The 21,220-nt window shown below is 40.3% G+C and overlaps 1 protein-coding gene across 3 annotated transcripts in view; it reads right to left on the bottom strand.

Moving 5' to 3' along the window:
- Positions 1 to 21,220, bottom strand: part of DST (dystonin) — a 4,096,730-nt gene that overhangs the window by 595,938 nt on the left and 3,479,572 nt on the right. For all 3 annotated transcript variants that reach the window (XM_044063350.1, XM_044063347.1, XM_044063348.1), the window contains 3 exons: positions 11,396 to 11,515; positions 11,119 to 11,226; positions 8,698 to 8,916 (listed from right to left, as the gene is read on the bottom strand). In XM_044063350.1, the coding sequence (XP_043919285.1) occupies positions 8,698 to 8,916; positions 11,119 to 11,226; positions 11,396 to 11,515 (447 nt within the window). The remainder of the gene's footprint in view (positions 1 to 8,697; positions 8,917 to 11,118; positions 11,227 to 11,395; positions 11,516 to 21,220) is intronic.

Here is a 21,220-nt window from a genome sequence, read left to right as displayed (position 1 = left end):
ATAAATGATCTGAAGGAAACAGCCTGCAGAAGTTATTGCAAGTATTTATAAAACAGTGTGTTTTCTAAACTAAGTCCTAGAACATAGTCCCACTTCTGAAATCATTTCATTACAGAGTTAACAGGCGTTTGTGATTTTCACATGGTTTCCAGTTCTGAATAAAGTTGAAGTTAACATATATGTACGTGCAGTTCAGGATCTTGCAATCAGGAAAGAAAGAAAATATGTATGTTAAATGTACCAAACAGTTACCGTAGCAAGTATCAAGCCAATAATCAATGTGCAGTTTCATTTTTTCCATACCTGTATTCGTGTTATTTTTTTAATCAATTCACAGGGATCTTAACAATTATTCTATCAACTGCAAAACACACATAAAATTGTAGTTGTAAGATACTGTTTACATGGTTATAAAGTAGGAAAACAATTTATTTAGTCAGAATTGGAAGTTAATAATGGTAAATTCACAGAAAATAAAGTGCAAGTGCTTTTAAAATGGGTCCTAAAACAGTTTACTAAAGTCAGAATCAGTTAAAAGGATTTACATGACCTTCCATAAACAATAAAGTCTCAGCAGGTTAAATCTCTCAACTCCTCCCATGCAAAATTGAGTCCCCTTGCTCACTAAATCTAACCTACCCCAAATCTGTGGTACCACACCAGTTATTTTTATTTAGGAGTAATTTCACTGTCTGAAAGATTCATGGTAAAAGAGACTCCTGCTTTGCTGAATATTTACATCAGATAATCATACTCCCTTCCAAAAAAAAAAAAAAAACATATTTCAGGAATTACAGGCTTCTCTGGTTAGTACCGTCCCCTGAGCTGACAGACTGCTACATTAAAGCTGGAAGCTTGTCCATAGGTGACATTGGTGATTAATCAAAGGACCACAATGCAGGCTCCTTGAGAAGATAAGCTATAATGAATAATCTACCATTATCCTCTTGCAAAGTATGTGAGAAGTAACAATAGTATGATTTCAAACCCTTCACCAATGACTTTTCAGATGGGACACCAGCTCTGTGACGCAGACAGCTAAAGCCCTGACTGTGACCCGGATGTCCCAGGACGATGTACCAACCCTGTTGCAGAACATGCTGTAGAAGGAAGGTGGGAGTGAGTGAGTAGTTAACAGCAGTTTCCTGAGGGGAAGAAGGCAGTCTGACACATTGCATGACTGACTGGTAGTGGAGAAGAGAGAGCCAACAAGAAGTGACTGGGCTGAAATGTCTGCATTCACTAACCTGTGCATCACACAGCAGTTTTATTCTTCAGACACTCAGAAGCATGTATCTGCCTCAGAGCAGCAGTTTGGAAGCACATGGATGTCAGGATAATACAGAGACAAACATCTGGGGCAAAATTTCAAACAGACCTCTGTGAGTGACTGGATAACATAAATGTCTTCAACTTGCTCTCAGCACTCTGAGTCACAGGCTGGCTAAGGGTGATAACTGAATTTCAGCTGGATAAAGGGGCCACCATCATGGGAGAAGAGGGGGACAAACAATCCAGAGATCACAGGAAATGAAGGTGTGTCAGGGCTGAGAACAGTGGTAAAAGTATCAAAATATTTCCATCTAATTCAAATATAATGCATTGCTTTAATCAAAATAATGCATACAAAGGACTCAGATATTGATCTATCTATAGCAAATACTAACACAATATTTTGGGTTGTATATTTCAAATCTGTTTATATTACTGATAATCCATATCTACTGGGGTGGACATGAAGGATGTCCACCCAAAATCTCCAACACACTTCATTCATAAGCAAATACTGCAGAACGGTGGAACAGTAAATGTCCTAGTTTTGATGGTGGCAATTTTCCTGTGTCCACACTGGTGACTGAGGAAGCAATTTACCTGCACCAATGTTAAGGGACACTGACTGGCTTATGGTTTAAGAAATCAGACTATGTTATTTTCCTAAGTTTAGGGGAAATGGGAGGGGAAGTTAGCCTAGTAATGATGCCTGTTGCAACTTGCACACCCAATGTTCCAAGTTCTCATACCTGAAGGGCAGGTTCTACTTGCAGACCTGGGAAGTTATTTATTTATTTATTTATTTGCAGTTTGTTTGCCAGGATGGCCCATTGGGCTACTAGGAGCCTGTTTTCGGTGGAGTCCTGGAGAGAAAAGCTACAGAATAATACAAAAAATACAAAATACAATATAAAATACACATACTGTGATAGAAGTTGCAAGATTACAAATTAGAAAATTATAAAATATGAGAGAATTTGGAAAGTACATAGTAATAAATTGTAGTGTATTTGCATTAGAAGGAGCAATTAGTATGGTGCAAGAAAAAAATCATTATAAGCAAATACAGTCCTTGTACAATCTGATAGTTCCTACTGCTATTGCTAGGAGTTATAGAAACTACAGGAGTTTATTTATAGGTAATAGCTTGTGGGGAGTAAGAAAGGTAAGGGAAGCTATATAGGATGAGAACAAGAGCAAGTTGCTACAAATAAACTTAGCTTGACTGGAATGTACTGAATCTTTCCTTTACTTTTTGTTGTTTATTTTAAATAATTACTTTCTTTTTGGAGTGAAATTTACTATACTGAAAAAACAGCATTTAAATGCTGCAATGTGTTGTCTGTCCTTCTGTTGTGATATGTGGAGTAGTGGCTCTAATGGACAGACAGCAGATGAGAAGGAAGACTTGGAAAAAGACATAAGGAAGAAGCTGGACACTGCTGCACTTACGGGAATAAAGAAGAAAAGGTACTTATATATTATCGCAACCAGATTTTCGCGGGTGTGAAAAGTGCATACCTGCACACAAACGACTGCCTGAAACAGTTCAAACAGCTGATCATAGTTCTTACTAATGGCCAAAAAGTTAACATTACTTTCAGAAATGCCATACATTAAAATATGGCAGGAAGTACCTCCCTGTTAACAGCTGTTGGCCTCTTCATACTAAGGGATGTGTTAGGGACGTATTCTGCCTTTTTACGAGTCGACAGTGAGATTCAGGGTTTTACACTTGTATTTGGATCATGTCATATTTTAATGTATGGCATTTCTGAAAGTAATGTTAACTTTTTGGCCATTAGTAAGGGCTATGATCAGCTGTTTGAACTGTTTCAGGCACTCGTTTGTCTGCAGGTATGCGCTTTTCACTGATGAAAGCGCTGACAAACTGGAGCAGGGTCGGCCTATAAGAAAAATGGAAAAGTTATATTTCTGTTCAACAGCCATTACAGGCAGTATTCAGAAAGTACAATGGGAATTTTTACAGTAGTAAGTAAGACAGAAAGGGTTAGAAGGAGCTTGACTTTCCAGATCCTCTTTCAATCATATAGAGGATCGCAGTTCCCCTGCTTTTGTGGTCAGTTTAGTACAGCAGAAGGTTCTATGTTGTCTGTCTTTTATAAAAACACAGTGGATGACAAATGTTGTCCCTCTTCAAGTCGGTTGCCAAACTCCTTCTTCCGTTTCTTCCTCCTGGTCCTGTTTCACAAGCAAAACGATACAAAGGTAATTAGGAGTTTACACACCCCATTTTACTTAAACATACAGTCATTTTGCGAAAACATTAGGGATTAGACAATGGTAGAAATCTAGTTGCAATAATATGTAAGTACCGAAGAAAGAGTTATTGAGAGGCTCACAGAGAGAGACAGACACGCATACTGAAAGATACTGTAACCCACCTTCATGTGACAGTGCTGAAGGTACTCACTTTAAATATGTATTAAGCCTTAAGAGTTTTTGTTTTGGGAAGAACATCCATTTTTTTACTTTTTTGTATAACAAAATACGCTGTTTTCTAAAACTGGCATTTCAGCTCCCTTTAACATGCCAAACACACACACACACACACACACACACACACACACACACACACACACACACACACACACACACACACACACACACACACACACATACACACATGCACACCTGTATATAATCTTTACTTTTATTTAATACAAAGAAAAAAGCAAACTATAGCAGATGGGAATTTAATTAAAAGTAATACATACTGCCAAAACAGTTTTTCAAAACAGGTTATTAAATCAGGCTATTAAGACCTCTCATTGTGGATTTAAAATGTTCTTCTATACAGATGTCATTTATAAGACCCCCTCCTCCAAATGATTTTTCTGTCTAACAACCAACTACAAGGCAGGCAGTTGACTCCAAAGTACAGATATTAGCTAATGCCTGACTAACATCTCTAGGCCCTAATAGAAACCAGAAGCCTTCACTAAAGGTGTGTAGTCTGTGAAGAGAACAAGACAACAACAGTGTAGGCCATGGAGGATTAAATTATGATTATGATTAGAATGCTGAAGACCAACTTCATGGCAACAGCTAGCCAATACAGGTCAAGCAGGGCAGAAATAATATGACTGGGAAATGAAGTACCAGTTAAAACACTGACCGGAGAGTTCTGAACTAGAGCTAGGCAAGATCGCCATCTAAAACCTCAAGCTAAAACAAACTGCAGCAATCAAGATGGGAAGATACAAGGGCATGTATCAATGTTACTAGTCCAAACTAGGTGTGAATTGATTAATCCAGGTAATTGTTTTCAAATGGCAATAAAGTGAAATAACTCGAAACTGTCAGCATGTTCTGAAGCAGCACACCAAAATTTTGCACACAAAGTACAAATTCCAGCCTATTCTCCACCTTAAAGATAAGGGGAGAAGTAAAACCAGGTTAAGAAGAATGTACAGTTCCAATCACAAACACTGCCTCAGGCTTTGTGGGGTTAAGTTTAAAATGATTACAATCTGACCAACAAAATATGGTACTCAGACTCCTAGGGTAATAAGTTCCAACACATACTACTGGGGAAGATGTTGTATACATGAATATTATCAGTGCTGCAAATGTACTATCTCTTTCTTTGTTGACCTCTATCAGGGGTAACACATATACCATGAAAATCAATGGGCTCAAGATCCAGTCATCCATTAGTAGGTCCTGGAAGATTTTATTCCATAGACAACACACTGACTGTGACTCGATATGTAGACAAAAACATTTGATAACGCTAGAAGAAAGATCACACTGTTTGCACAGATGTTTGAATGGGACACTGTGATACTTAGAATCAGATACAGCTGATAGATCAAGGGATCCTTGGTGTCAGATGCAGCTGATAGATCAAGGGATCCTCGGTGTCAGATGCAGCTAACAGATCAATAGATCCTTGGTGTCAGATGCAGCTGATAGATCAAGGGATCCTCGGTGTCAGATGCAGCTAACAGATCAATAGATCCTTGGTGTCAGATGCAGCTGATAGATCAAGGGATCCTTGGTATCTGATGCAGCTGATAGATCAAAGCATCCTTAGTGTCAGATGCATTTGATAGATCAAGGGATCCTTGGTGTCAGATGCAGCTAACAGATCAATAGATCCTTGGTGTCAGATGCAGCTGATAGATCAAGGGATCCTTGGTATCTGATGCAGCTGATAGATCAAAGCATCCTTAGTGTCAGATGCATTTGACAGATCAAGGGATCCTTGGTGTCAGATGCAGATGATTGATCAAAGTGAACCAAGATACAACATAAACAGCTGAACCCCACCATTAAGAGGCCATTAGCCACCATCATTAGCATGGTCTCAGTACTGTGGCTTTATCCAGGTGACCATGACAGGTAATATGAGAATACATATGTATGAATGCCACCATCTTAGTAACTTTACTGAAGAATGGTAGATCAGAAATGCTTGAATCAAGATGTAGTTTTCTAAGGACAGGGGTAATAACTGCCTCTTTCAGAACAGAAGTAAAACTCATGGCCTCTGACATGATCCCGTCATTTAGTAAATTACTAGACAAACAGATTCTACTGCGGTGGTAGTGCTGCGGTAGCGTTGTCGCCTCACAGTAAGACACTGTCCGGTTCAATTCTCAGCTAGAGCGTTTTCTGCGTGGAGACATGCGTGAATGGGCGTACCTTTGTTGAAGGTTATGTATCAGGGCTGGTAACTCGGCACGTAAAAATCAACTACCAATCATTAGCGGACCGGAGTTCCGCTGTGGCGACCCCTAACCAGGAAAAGCCAAAAGACACAACAACTAGACAAACAGATTCGATGCAGGATTTAACTAGCCTGAAAACTATTGTATCTGATCTAAAATTGATAGGCTGTAAACCTGAAACAACATCCATAACTGTCTCACAGTTGTCATACTAGAACTCAGCCCACTGAAAGTCGAGACATTCTGATACTTTGCTACCAAGGTTTGATGCTGGCTACATTATCAGTAAAATATCTGTGCAAATTCTTCACTTCCCGAGCTGTCTGCCCTACTGGCAGTCTAATGAAGTGCAGGTGAATGCTTTGATTCTGCAGAATTTATACCTTCTTAAATGAAATGTCTAAATGATATGCCACGTTACAGGCATCTCAGTCAGGCATAATCTGTCCTCCATGCACTCTAACCTGTGCCAATGTCTGTAAAACTCAAGTAGCTCATGTCTGAGACATCTCTCATGTCAGACTACATGCAGAGGGCATACACACAATTTGGGGTGACTCCATCCAAGACTACCACTACATCCTTGTTAATATCCACAATTAGTCCATTTGGATCATCAGCTCTGATTCAGAAGAGGAACATACCCATCCAGAAATTGCCACTAGAGATATTCCTTGAGCCCCCAAAATGGATCATTTCAATGCAGGATACAAAAATCTGGGTGGAGCCCCAGCATGAATAAACTCTGCTGTAATCTAACCAAAAAAGTCCCCATTTCAATTTCTCTGGCAAACATGCCAAGCTCAAACATCAAGTCTAGTCAGTGTCCTCTTGTGTGTGCAGCAGGTGAAGCAACTTCAGTGCCGCCCATACTGAGTTTCATGGAGAGTTCAACCAAGTTTTCATTACGCCAAGCACTTTGATACTTTGCAAGTAAGATTAGCTATATTGGGTGATTGTGCATTGTGATGAGAAGGAAATCAACAAAATCTTGTAGAAAGATCCCGAATGAGTTGGTAGATGGTATGTAACCAGAAATCTAAAATGAATTCTGTTATGAGGATATAGTCAAAAAACAGCTGTACCTACACAATTTGCCTGACTCAGTTCACATTCAGAATGACAACAAACAGCAAACCCATTACCAGTACAAACCTGTCCAGAATTCTAAATTACTTGGAGACCCAAAGGAAAGGATCCATTTAAATAGAGGCCAGGGCTTCTATCAGTCCAAGACTCCACAAAGAACACCAAGTCTTCCTATTGAGATTGGCAATTCTTACAATAAAACATACTAACAACAGGAAGGGATACTAAAAATAGCCCCACCATAAATGGAAAAGCTAAAAGGAAGCTCAGATAAAAGATAAAATAAGTTAATAGCAACAATAAAACAACTATATCAGGCTACAAAACACAATATTATCAAAACTAATAACAGTTCCAGCACAAAAAGTGTAAGACTCTGCTTTTAATCCCCCTCTTATAGTCTATATACTGAGAAGTTGCATTCTCTCAGAAGTATGTACAAATCTGAAATAACTAACTAAACAGATACTTATTTTACTCCAAAGTACTACAACTGTAAGGTTGATACATATATTAAGGAGGGGAGCAAGCTGTCCAGGTGGGTACAGTCCTGGAAATATGTTTTAAATTATTTTACATATTTTTGTACTTTTTCTACATCTTACACAAAATATGTAACCATTGTAAAGTCAACTAAATACCTTCTAATCAGATGGGCAAGTGACTGCATGAGGTTTCATCCATTTGCCTTCAATATATTATGACACAACCAAATGTGATTCTACTGACTGTCAGAAAACATTATGAGAATACGTTCAATATTCCACTATGCAGTAGAAATATAAAACTTAAATGTATGCAAATGATGACAATGGATCTATTAAGTGGTTTGAATGCATCTGTATTTACATGTCCTGATATATACTGCTTAAGGACAGAAACTCAAGAAAAGTTGAAAACAGTGAAGCAAATAACCACTTATGGTTTACATTTACAGAAAAAAAAAGAACTATATCTAATATATGCCACTTTTTCATAATGTCAGAATACTTGTTGCGGTTTCCAGGAGTCCACGGCTGTGTAGTATCAGCCAACATGATGGTGTCTAAGCTAGTTTGACATTGTCTGGCTATGTAACATCAGCCAACCTGATGGTATCTAAGCTGGAGGGCACTGTTTGGATAACAGTATCTGCCATAAAACCTTGGACTCATGGACTACCACAGAAGGTTAAGACTATGACTTGTTAAAAAACTTCAGCATGTAGTCATGGGTTTGATTTCCCTGCTCTCTACCTCTAATTGTTGTCACTCTCAGTATAATACCACGTGTCTAGACAGTGCACCCCAGTAGTCACTGAAAAGAAACACTTCTGCATGCTACACTGGACCAAGTGCTAAATTAACAGCAAAAGTACAACACATTAATAAAGTCATACATTGATAAGTAAATAAAAGGCAATAAGTCCACAGATTAGTACACGAATAACCAAACGGTGACCAAAGTGAGAATCAAATCTTGTACCTTATACCGTGAGTACCCCTAGTAAGCTTTTTTCTTTCTTTCTTTTATTCTTTTTACAGCAAACTTGTATAATTTATGCAACAGCATATATTCAAGCAGTTAACAGGCTAACAAACCACCACGTTTTTCCAGTCTCTTGTGCAAATGAGGTCAGGTGACAGCAGTATGGCCTTACCCTGAGTTCCTCCTGCTGCTGCTTCAAAGTGTCGTACTCAATAGCTGGGCCAGGGAGCTCTGAGACTTTCATTTCAGTTTCCTGAATCCATGGCCAGAGCTCTTCATATGTCTCCCAGAACTGACTGACCATTGACTGGGCACGCTCCAGCTGCAGATATCGGTCAGAGTTCATCTGACTGACCACTCCACACTTCTTCATCAAAGTCTCCAGCTTCTCCTAAAAGTCAGAAAAATTCACAGGGACACTTGTGAGAAAAATCCTGATTAATGTACTGCATTAATTAGCACATTCCTGACTTATCTGATTTATCCTGTTCATGCCTAAATTGTTTGAAGCTGATGTAGTAACATATACACTATTGGCTTAAACAGCTGTGTTTTAAACCTTATATACACAAAATGTTTCCCCAGGCTTTGTATGGGCTGTGAAGTGGAACCTATACACTACACCTTCAAAACTGCAATGTATTTCAAGATGGTTGTCTCAGGTTAAAAAAAAGGCTATAACATCCTGGGACACCATCAGGACCAAGTTACTTGAATCACATGAAACTGGCTATGCAGCGCAAACCAAATGCACAAACCTCACCTATATTAACCCCAAACCTGACAGCATAAATGCAGCTTTTTGAGATCATGCTTTTGAAGAAGCAAGATTATCAAACTATTCAAACTGTGAGCTTTGCCCCAAATTTATACACTCCAACTCAAAGGTCACACGACCCTATAGTAAATAATAATATGCCACTGAAGAGCCACATTCCAGTGTTTACCTTTGAGGCTCATCTATGCGACACAACATATAACAACAAAAGGCAGTAGAACCCAAAAAGTAATATAGTTGTACACTGGTACTCAGTGCAAATACATCATATGTTCTAGACAAAAGCAACATACAACCATAATTAACTTAATACAAGCTTTTTGGCAGGATGTCAACTAGCAGTCTTCTCCCAGAATTCAAAAATTGGGTGTATTACCACAGCAACTGATGCACAGCAGAAAGATTATGTGTGGTTACAGCACAGCAATGCTGGAGGGTTAATTTCCTTCAGCGTTAAATTGCGCAACAGTGTTATGACTGTTGTCCGAACCATCCTCTCAATGAGGAAAATGAACAGATAGTTCTCCATTCCCTGGTAGCCATTATTGTGGTACAATGTTGAGGTAAAACACTGCTGGGTATTTGGCTAAGAAGTGATTAAGTAGACATGAGAAGAATTTAAAAAGAAAATGACAAAACAACACGTAAGCACAATGCCTGAAATGGTATTCAAGAAGAGGCATTACATGCAAAATATCATAAGTTAACAGATTAAAAGGCAAGCAGGCACAAGACAAGCTAGTGAAACATGCCAATCAGGATACCATGGTATAGAGCACAAGAGACCTAATTCGTGGATAAAAAGGATACCAACTATTTTACATGATTTATGACCTTAACTAGAATACTGCTGAGTGTAATTACAGAGACCATTTTTAAACAAGTTCATGAACCGGATAAAAATAAAAGGAAGTACAGGCAGACAGGCAGAAAAAAATCATAAAAAGAGCCTTCAAGCACCTCAGAGGCATCAATAGAGTCCAAGATGGTGGTGCCTTCTAAGGTAAAGGAGTTAATTTTGAAGGTATTGGAGAAGATTAGATTGCACAAATATTTATATACATATAAATCCATACCATGCAGACATGCAAACACATAACAGCTTAAATGGGAAAGTATTACATTTTTAAACAGATGGAAATTCAGAAATGTACGGGGCACATCAAATGCAATTTTAAAGAGGGATAACAAAATGCAGACCATAACATCTAAAATCCATAACATCTAAAACCTATAATATCGAATTTCATAACATCGAAAATGTATAATATTGAACAGTGTATCATGACGTGTAAATGTTACAGTTTAATGTTAATCTTGTGGTATCACTATGAGATGCTGTAGTTTTTATTTCTATAGTTAATATTTAAATAGTGTAGGAATTTATACTATTTATATAGTGTTTATTTTGACACTCTGTATGTGTTTTTTAGGCCACACAGGTAAGTGATATAGACATTATGTGTACATTCTTTATGGTGATCATGATACATTAGGGTTAGGAAATTAACTTTTTCCCACCGTAGTGTGATCTCGGAGTTGGTATATTTCATTTACAGGGGGTGTGGGCACATGGAGAGTGCAGGTGGCTATCCCCCTTGCAGAAACATAGGAAAAAGTGTGTTTGTTAGTCTGGTGTCGTTATATGTGGAGGGGATGTTAATTTCATGTGATTTGTAGTGTTCGCTGTTGTGATGCACATTTTAGATGCTGTGAAATTCGATGTTATGGGTTTTAGATGTTATGGGATTTAGATTTTTTGAGGTGCAACCATACATATATATAAATTATAATAGTAACAGCATTTGTTTTTACCTTTAGTACTTGTTTTTCTTCATCACTGAAGGAATTCATAGCATTTTCTCCAGCCTTAACAAGGTCATCAATAGCATCTTTGTGCCGCATTATATCCATAGTAAAGGCCTAGAATCAGTTATAGTATTGTGATCAGTGTTCAGAAAAGTCAGACATCACTACTACATACCAGTGGCATATAACCACCAGCACAAACAAGTACTTCATCTTAGTTCCTTGACGTGTACTATTACTATATAAATAGTTAACCAGTTCCATAACAGGTGCGCATGTTTACCTTTTGAACTTGTAACTGAGCTGTGGTTTGGTCTTGTTCAAGCCTAATATCCCCCAGGGATGACAACTTCTTCTCAATCTCTGTAAGCCAGTTCAGCTCAGCATCAGCTGCTTGTTCAAACTGTCCAAAACAGACAAAAAACACTGTAAGTTACTGCACTTTAACTTTGGTTTGTCATGAATGGATTGCAGTTACCACCACCTTAATACTGCATAACGTACGTCCAGAAAGCAACAGTGCATATCAAAACAAACCCTTTCCTCTTGTCCTCTAGAATTTTTTTTTAATTTCTAGCCTACAAGTTTGTCAGAAACTTGTTACATCTTGCAGGCCTGAATTTCATTCCTTCTATATGTTAAAGGAATAGCAAATAGATATGAACAAGTAATTTAACTGTGTCACAGCTCCCACAGTATCCCTAGAAATAGGTATGTGTTTATAAGTAAATCCTCTTACCTGCTTATAAAAAGAAAAAAAAAAGAAAAAAGCATGCATATTGAAACATATCTGGAGTTTACTACCTAAAACACGTGTTCTAGTTATCTAAAAATCTCCGTTCCAAATAATTATTTTCAAGATGTAAAATCTAGTCACAATCCCTGATCACAGACTCATAGCATTCAGACTCATTATTAGCCTTACAAGAATGCAGACTGTCCCATCCTACAAAAGAATTCCTGACATCACCCAATACATCTAAATGATATTTACATTGCTGGAAAGTTTTGCTCATTCTTTCATACATGGTAATAATCGGTTTACTATTGTTTGTTCGAACAGCAAAACATTTGCTGTTCTAAACAACGAAAAACAAACCGAACACAAACATTCCGACCGGCCACAATGTTGACCCAAATGATCAACACATTTGAGTCGACATTGTTACCGAAACCATCATGTGATAGCCGTATAGGAGCTGATGTAAATCAGACTCCTATATGACATATTATACTTTTGCAGGGGGACAAGCCCCCCATACCTCCCGCTACTAATATATTCTAACGCCGAGATCACACTTCACTGGGGATATGGATGAATCTGCAATCCCCACTGTACCGCGATCTCCATGCAGATAGTCGAATACACTTATGTGAATGTGCTATTGCATTCGCATAAATGTGTTCGACTATCCCATCCATTTATGTTTTGTGCACGACATTCTGATTTTTGGCAGCAGTGCTGCCGACAGACTGTCGTTCACACAAACCACAGTAAACTATAATAATCTTACTACACTGTTAAAAATTAAGTTTACTAAACCCGTTTTCAAGTTGACTCATGGTTATATTCAGTCCAAGAAGGGGGTGAAAGCAAAGGGTCTGGTTACCACCTAAATCCAGGTACACTGTGCCTCTAATCAGTCTATATGAAATGCTATATACGGTCAGCTGTCACAGCCTGTCAAGATTAATCCAAGTGATGCACGCTGAGGATTCTCCAGGTAAATTTCAACTGGATTAAGTCCAACATGTTACTATCCTTGCAGCACTTTTATACATTGTAACAAGTTGGAATAGTGAGTTCCATAACACTGCAGGATCCCTCGAAGGAGCAGTTATGTGATCTTATTCTGGTCCCACTGCTCTCATTATACTTTCTTTATTCCAGCTGTGTAACAGCAACTAAATAGCAAGGCAGAATACAAGACGCATCTAAGTTCATATGCTCCTGTTCCAGAAATCTGTAGAAAAGTACAGTTTTGTACCTACCATAAATGTAGATATTCAAGTGTTCACCCTGCTGCAGTCATCACACTTGGGTTATCCTGCCGTCAGGCGGTCCCGCAGTCAGCCCGAATTCCAAAGTCTTGGTCCGGCATCAGTTGCTGTCGCTTCTTCCCTGACGTCAGTGCGTCAGGGGTATATAAGAGGCATCCAACACCATTTTCTTCAGTTTTTCTTGTCCCAGATGTCAGGTGCCCCCAAAAGGTAGGCAATATATATATATATATATATATATATATATATATATATATATATATACATATGGCTATATAAAAATAAAACAAAACCCTTAGGTACAAGCAAATACACCACAGAGGTAGTATAGTATAAAGTGGTAGAGATAAGTTCAGCTAGTTCAGAGGGGATGGAGGGAGGGTAACCTGGACTGCAGCAGGGTGAACACTCGAACATCTACATTTATGGTAGGTACAAAACTGTACTATGTTCATCGTGTTACCCTGCTGCAGTCATCACACTTGGGTTGAATCCCAAAGCTAAGGAGGGGAGGTGGAGTCAAACAGGGTTAGAAGAGGCTAGTAGGCCCTGCAAAACTGCATTGGCAAAACCAGCTCTAGTCTTAGAGTAAAGAGGTAAGTGATAGTGTTTGGTGAAGGTGTGCACTGAACTCCAAGTAGCAGCTTCCAGAATATCCTTGGTTGGCACTCCCCTGAGAAAGGCTGCTGATGTAGCTGTAGCCCTGGTGGAGTGGGACCTAATGTTAGCAGGTACTGGTTTCCCATAATGTGTGTAGCAGAAACGTATGCAATGTCCTATCCATTTAGAAATGGTCTGTTTTGAGATAGCTTTTCCTTGTGATCCTGTAGCATAGGCTACAAAGAGCTGGTCAGTTTTTCTGAAAGCCTTAGTTTTATCCAAGTAGTAACGTAATTGCCTGTGAATGTCCAAAGAGTGCAGGAGTCTTTCTCCTTTGTTCTGGGGATTTGGGAAGAAGGTGGGCAAGTGAATGGTTTGGTTTAGGGCCACACTGGATATCACCTTTGGCATAAAGGAAGGATTAGTTCATAGAGAAACTCTGTCTTGATGAAAAATGAGGAAAGGCTCCACTGCCATTAGTGCTTGTAGCTCTGAGACTCTTCTAGCTGAGGTTATTGCTAGTAGCAGAGCAGTTTTCCATGAAAGAAATTTTAAATCAGTTGAAAAAGCTGGTTCAAAGGGCAACAGTGTAAGCTTTTCCAGGACAAAGTTGAGATCCCAAGTAGGTGTTGGAGCTCTTCTTGGCGGTCTTAAGTTCTTAGCCCCTCTGAGGTACCGTCTTAGGAGTGGATGTGAAAATAAAGGAGGATCTGTGCTGTAATGAGCTGAAATTGCTGAGGCGTGGATCTTAATAGATGAAAAGGAAAGTCCTTTGTGTAACATTTCAGTTAAATATTGTAGAATCTGAGGAATGTTCGGCTCCAGGGGATTTAGGCCTTTAGCCTGGTTCCAGGAGCAAAATCTTTTCCATTTGTCTGAATAGGTTTTTCTGGTTTTGGGCCTCCTGGCCTCCAGAATGACATCCATAACAGCTTTGGATAAAGGTGTTGGCTGGTTGTTTAGGTAATTTGCCATGCAGCCAGGTTTAAAGTCTTGAGCTGGCTGTGTAGAATCAGATTGTCTCACTGGGTGAGCAGGTGAGGTATTTGTGGCAAAATCCATGGTGGGCCCTGGGCCATGGTCCTTAAAATTGGATACCAATGTTGTCGTGACCAATCTGGTGCAACGAGAATCATTTGTGGCCTCTCTAATCTGACTTTTAGCAGTACCTTTGCTAGAAGAGGCAGTGGAGGGAAGGCATACACTGTTAATTTTTTCCAACTGAATGAGAGAGCGTCCACTTTCCAAGCTAGTGGATGGAAGGTCCTTGTGCAAAATTTTTGAAGTTGGATGTTGTGGGAGCTTGCAAACAGATCTAAGTCTGGGCATCCCCATTTTTGAGCTATCATTGCAAATACTTGTGGATCTAGTTTCCATTTGTGTGGATCCATGATGTTTCTGCTTAGGTCGTCTGCCAATGTGTTTTTCTTTCCTGGCAGAAATTGTGCTTGTAATTGAACCTGGTAAGACAGTGTAGTGTTTCACAAGGTCATTGCTTGTCTGCATAGACGGTAGAAATGTGTGCCCCCTTGCTTGTTTATGTACCACATAACTGTGGTGTTGTCTGTCCTTATTAGTAGTTGTCCTGGGTGTAGAAGGTCCTAGAAAGCTGTTAGGGCGTTCTGCACTGCTAGCATTTCTTTTTGATTGATATGCAGGTGTCTCTGATCTGTAGTCCATTTGCCCTGAATGCACTGTCCTACCATGTGTGCTCCCCAGGCATAGTCCGATGCATCCATTGTCATAGTTTGCTTGGCTGTGGGTAAGGTGAAAGGCTGACCCTTGTTGAGTTGACATGCCTGTGCCCACCATAGACACTCCTGTTGAAGGCAGGGAATGAGTGGAATCATTGTTTCCAAGCTGTCTGAGTCCATACACTTTTCAGGTACCATTGTAATTTCCTCATATGCAGTTGTGCAAATGGTATTAGTAGAATGCAAGATGCCATGAATCCCAAGGCCTGCAGAATTTTTCTTGCAGGGAGTTGGGTCTTTGTTGCCATTATTTTGAAATATTGAGACAGTTGTCGTTGTTTGTCTGGCGTGAGATAAGCCATCTGGGCCATTGTATTCAAGCTGGCACCCAGGAATGTTATGTTTTGTGAGGGCACTAGTTTTGATTTCTTTTCATTTACTGTGTACCCTAGGCAACTTAGAAGGTGTTTGACAAATGCCAGATGCTGTAAAAGAATGTCCTTGCTTTCTGCTTGAATAAGACAGTCATCCAGGTATGGGTATATTTGAATTCCTCTTTGTCTGCAGTATGCAATTACTGGTGCCAGGCATTTTGTGAAGACCCTGGGTGCAGTAAATAAGCCAAAGGGCAGTGCAGCGAATTGGTAATGCATTGAACCTGCAATGAAGCGGAGGTATCTTCTGCAATTTTGTCCGATAGGGACATGCAGGTATGCCTCCTTGAGGTCCAAAGTGACTAGCCAAGTATTCTTGCCCAGCATGGGAAGAAGCTGCTGTAGTGTTAGCATCTTGAATTTTGGTACTTGCAGATAGGTGTTCAGAATTGAAAGATCCAGAATGGGTCTCCATGCTTTGTCCTTTCTTGGAACTAGGAAGAGTCTTGAGTAAAATCCTTGTCCCTGCTCCTGTGTAGGTACCTGCTGAATGGCTCTCATGTTCATGAGAGCTGTAATTTGTTTTTGTGCCTCTGCCCATTGATTTGGTGGCAGGTTTGGCATTCCTTTGATCCTTGGTAAGGTATGAAAGTGGAATCTGTATCCTTGAGAGACAATGTTTAGAACCCATTTGTGTTTTGTGATGATGTGCCAGTTGTCTACAAAAAATGTTAGTGTTGCCAGGAGAGAATTGCTTGGTAGTTTGAGGACAGAGTCATTGTGTTTGTCTTCTGCTAGCTTGGGGCCTGTCTTCTCCTCCTTTCTGGGTAGCAGAACCCCATTGGCGAGGTTTGCAAGGGCCCTGTGACTGACCTCTGCCCCTTGGGCATCTGTATTTGCCCCTCTGTGATCTGTCTGAAGCTGGAAAGGACCAATTTTTTGTTGGCCAATTTCTGCTGAAGCGAGGGGGTTGTACCTGCAAGAAATCCTTGACCGTTTGCATAGATTTAGCCTTATCCTCCATTTTCTTTAAAACCTCTTCTGCTTTGACACCAAATAATACATCCTGTTGTAAAGGTGCATCTAATAATTTTGCTTTAACATGGTCAGGGAGGGTTTGCTCTTTTAACCAAGCATGTCTACGAATGACTGAGCCAGTAACAGCTGCTCTACAGGAAGCTTCCAGTGAATCAAATCTGCATTGTAAAGTATGCTTGCCCATCTGTTCAGCTGCATGCAACAGATCCTGCATTTCCTTGAACTCAGGCTGTTCTGAGTGTGTGCTCATTTTTTGTTTTAACTGAGACATCAGGAATTGTTGATATTTCAACATGTGAAACTGGCAATTTAATGCTCTCATAGCCAGAGTTGCAGAGGTGTATAATTTCTTTCCCCAAATATTTAGGGCTCTGGAATCTCTTTCAGAGGGCACAGAATTTTTAGCCATAGAAGCCTTTGCTCCCTTAGGACCCTGGGATATGGTTTCTGGGTCAGCTACAGGGCTTTTATAAAGGAATTTATGTGAGTCAGGTACTCTGTAGTATCTGTCTGGTTTGGCTGGAGCAGGAGGTAGAGAGTCTGGATTTAAACTAGACTCCAAGTAGACATCATCCACAATATCTAAAACAGGAGGAATAGCAAGAGGTCTGTGCTAGGGTAATAGAAGGAACTCTCGGAGCCTTTTCTTAGAATCTGAGTAATCCTGCCCTTCCCAGTGGAAATGTTCCCTCATGGTATGTAATGTTTCTCCAAAGGAGTAGTCTTCAGGGGGAGATGCTGAGGGAATAGAATCTTCAGCATCAGAATCCTCATAAGGTGGAAAAGTGTAATCCTGTTCCTCAGAAGAATCTGAGGAGAGAGAAACCTGGTCAGAGGATGCATAATCCTCCTCTTGTCTTGGTCTTTTATCAGGAGGGGATGGGAACCCCTGATAAGGGTAATTAAATCTTCAGCCATCTTAAGCATCTGTTTCATAGGCATGGGGCCTTGACCTGTCGACTGATGAACAGTTTTCTTAGGTTTTAAAGGAGTTTTAAGTTTTGCATAAGATTTAATGGTGAGAGTAGTCTGTCTGAAGGCACCTTCTGCAACCAAAGGTGTTTCCTCTGCACCGGTGTCTAAATCTGCTCCGGTATCGGAAGATGGCTGCGTCGGCCTAGTAGACGCCGCGTGGGAGTTGGCAGCTGTCTGGGGTTCCAGCTCTGCAGTCGTCAGGGGCTGCATAGGCGCCTCACTGAAAACTGGAGAACTGGTGACAGGCCCAGCTGAGGCCTCGTGGTCTGGCTTATTCCTAGGCTGCCTGTCCTTATCCTTGCGTTTTTTAAGAATAGCGGTCGTTGGCTGCTCCGACAGCATGATATAATTGAATTTCCTACCAAAATAATGCCGTGTGAAGTCAAAACGGCATTTGATAGTGCGTTTATTAAACCTAGTGCAAAACCGACAACCTGTGACGTCGTGGTCTGGGCCTAGGCAAGGAATACAATGGGAATGGAAGTCCTTATCAGGTATTTGTTTCCCACAAGAAATGCAATTGTTAACTTTTTCTGACATCGGACTGAGGCAAGAAAATGTTCCCCAATGGGGTACTTAGCTTTATTGAAGACTTCGGACTGAAATTCAAATCGAAAATCTCAGGTGTCGGCTGACTGGCACTTGCGAACCGCTTCTGCTTCGGGCACCGCGCGGCAAGAAAGACTGAAGAAAATGGCGTCGGATGCCTCTTATATACCCCTGATGCACTGACGTCAGGGAAGAAGCGACAGCAACCGACGCCGGACCAAGACTTTGGAATTCTGGCCGACTGCGGGACCGCCTGATGGCAGGATAACCCAAGTGTGATGACTGCAGCAGGGTAACACAATGAACATCCAGGAATTCCAGTACGATCTATCATGCACTGTGAACATGAGAACCCTTGAAATGCTACCAAAGACCTCTGCAAAGTGATGTAAGAGCTGCGGTATTCCAGCGGTATGGTGATTGCTCGACTGTTTCAGAAGCGTGCCTACTCAGTCGTTACCATGTATACAAAAACTAACATAAGATTCAGAAATATTCTTGTAATGTGGCTTTTAGGCTTGTGTGAGACACCTCTCCTGTTGTGCATGCATTGCATCAAATTTGTTCCTCAGTTACACGCACTTTTACTGTTTATATTCCACACATGCAAAATGGCAGTTTGGCAGTTTTTGGACTATGACTTGGACAGCAGATTAGTAACTTACTGAGCAGGTACATCTGTAAGTCTACAACACTGATATATCACATTTAAAAGCAAATGGGTCCATATGGTCCAGGCAGAGCAGCCAGCTTTAGTAGTGGTAAAGTAAGAATTCCACAGCCTGACAAAAAGCACAACATATTTGTTGTTTGCCTTAACTCTCACTATTAAATTTGTCACTTAACTCACAGTAATGAAATGGTCTGAGCTGAGAAGATTAGTTCAACATGACTTTCTCTTCATCCTCTACAATTCCACTGTCCTTCTCTGGCTCTGAATATTCTGTTACAGCACTGTGTCGCCGACCCACTGCAGAATGTCTCAGGTACACAACCTTTACAACATCTAAACATGCCACATTTTGTCAAATCAGACCATCTGCAGGCTTCCATCCATGTAGCCAGAAAAAGCAGTTTTGCAAATGTAATTCTAAAACTCAGAACTTGCACTGTTAATTTACTACAAAAATGGCATCCAATAAGGCAGTCTATCCCAGAAGAAATTAGTTGTACATGCATTTCTGCATGTGTGTATATATATATATATATATATATATATATATATATATATATATATATACGGATCTAGGACGTTTGATCGAAAGATCAAACATCCGAATCCATTTAGGGCGAGCATACTTACGTGGAAGTGCTTTTCACCGAAGAAGCACTTTTGCGTAAGTATGCCTGTTGCTGAGGCCGTACTATGATGCGGATAATGGAAAATTCCCTTTTCTCCACGGTAGTGCAGTCTCAGAGGGAGAACATTAAAGGAGAGGGGGTGTGGGAGGTGCAGGGGGGGCAAAGCCCCCCTGCAGAAATGTAAATGTAGTTATTTATTTATTTTTTTATTAACACCCTTTAACAAGAGCACTTTTTCGATGAAAGCGCTTTTGTTAAAGTGTGTTTGGTGGTTATGGATTCAGACATTTGATCTTTCGATCAAATGTCCTAGATCCATATATATATATATATATATATACATATATATATATATATATATATATATATATATATATATATATATATACATATATATATATATATATATATATATACTCACACAACATAAAAAATTCAGACCGATATCCATTCTGCTCACCCTCAGTAAGATTTCTGAAAAAACTAGACTTTCTTCAATTCATAGGTTCATAGGTTCATACTAGGCTATCTGCCCAAGGGCATTTATAAGCCTAGCCCATAGTTATGTGGCTTTCGCCACCCCTTTAGTTTGAATAAAAACTATGCCTATCATTTTGCTGTGCCTCTGTCAAGCAGTGACGCTGAAGTAATCCCTGGGGTATATCTGCAATCTCCCATCCATTGGTCAAGATTCCTCTTGAACAAGACCAGAGAGGTGCTCTGCCTCACATGTACCGGGATTTTGTTCCACAGCATAGGGAGTCTCTGGGTGATGAATCTGTCCCTCCAGCACGTTCTATTTATAACCGTGTCAAGGTTTAAGTCTCCGCCCTTGTGGTTCTGAGGGATCTAGATTTTTGAGGTGAAGCATATTCATCAAATCTGGGTTTGACATGGCCTTATATGTCAGGCACAGGTCACCTCTGAGCAAGCGGTATGAGACTGAATAGAGCTGGAGTTCTTTCAGTCGGGCAGCATAAGACATATTTTTGAGACCCTTTATCCTTTTGGTGAGGAACTTTTGGGGCCTTTCAAGCTGCAGCAGGTGTCTGGTCAGATACATTCGAACGGGCATTGTACTCAATCATAGGTCTAATAAGTGATGAGTACAGGGGACGATGACCTCCCTTGATCTAGATGTGAATCCCTTCATGATCAGGTGGGTGATATAGAAGGTTTTCCTAACTACTTTAGCAACATGAGTGTCAAGCGAAGGCTACTGTCAACCTGGGTCCCCAGATCTCTGATGACTTTTTCTGTGCTCAGTGGATTGCCACCTATATGGTAGCTAGGGGTAGCCTTGTTTTTCCCAAAGGGTATGACTATGCATTTTTGGCGTTTAACTTCAGGCCATGGCTCTGGCACCAGTTATCCATTTCTGTGAGGCCCTTCTGGAGGATATCTGTGTCAGATGTGTTTTCGACTATGGCGCCCAGTTTGCAGTCATCTGCAAACTTTGTCAGCCATAACCCTCCTGTGTTTGCTTGTACTTCAGAAAAGTAGATGCCGAACAAGAGTGGACCCAGGACTGAGCCCTGTGGGACACCACTTGTGACAGGCTTTGAGTCTGACATG

This window comes from Protopterus annectens, chromosome 2.part1 (genome assembly GCF_019279795.1).
Source record: "Protopterus annectens isolate FY-2018-M chromosome 2.part1, PAN1.0, whole genome shotgun sequence".
Classification (NCBI taxonomy): Eukaryota; Metazoa; Chordata; order Ceratodontiformes; family Protopteridae; genus Protopterus; species Protopterus annectens.
The sequence above is the reverse complement of the archived record's forward strand: the minus strand, read 5'-3'. Positions and strand labels throughout refer to the sequence as shown.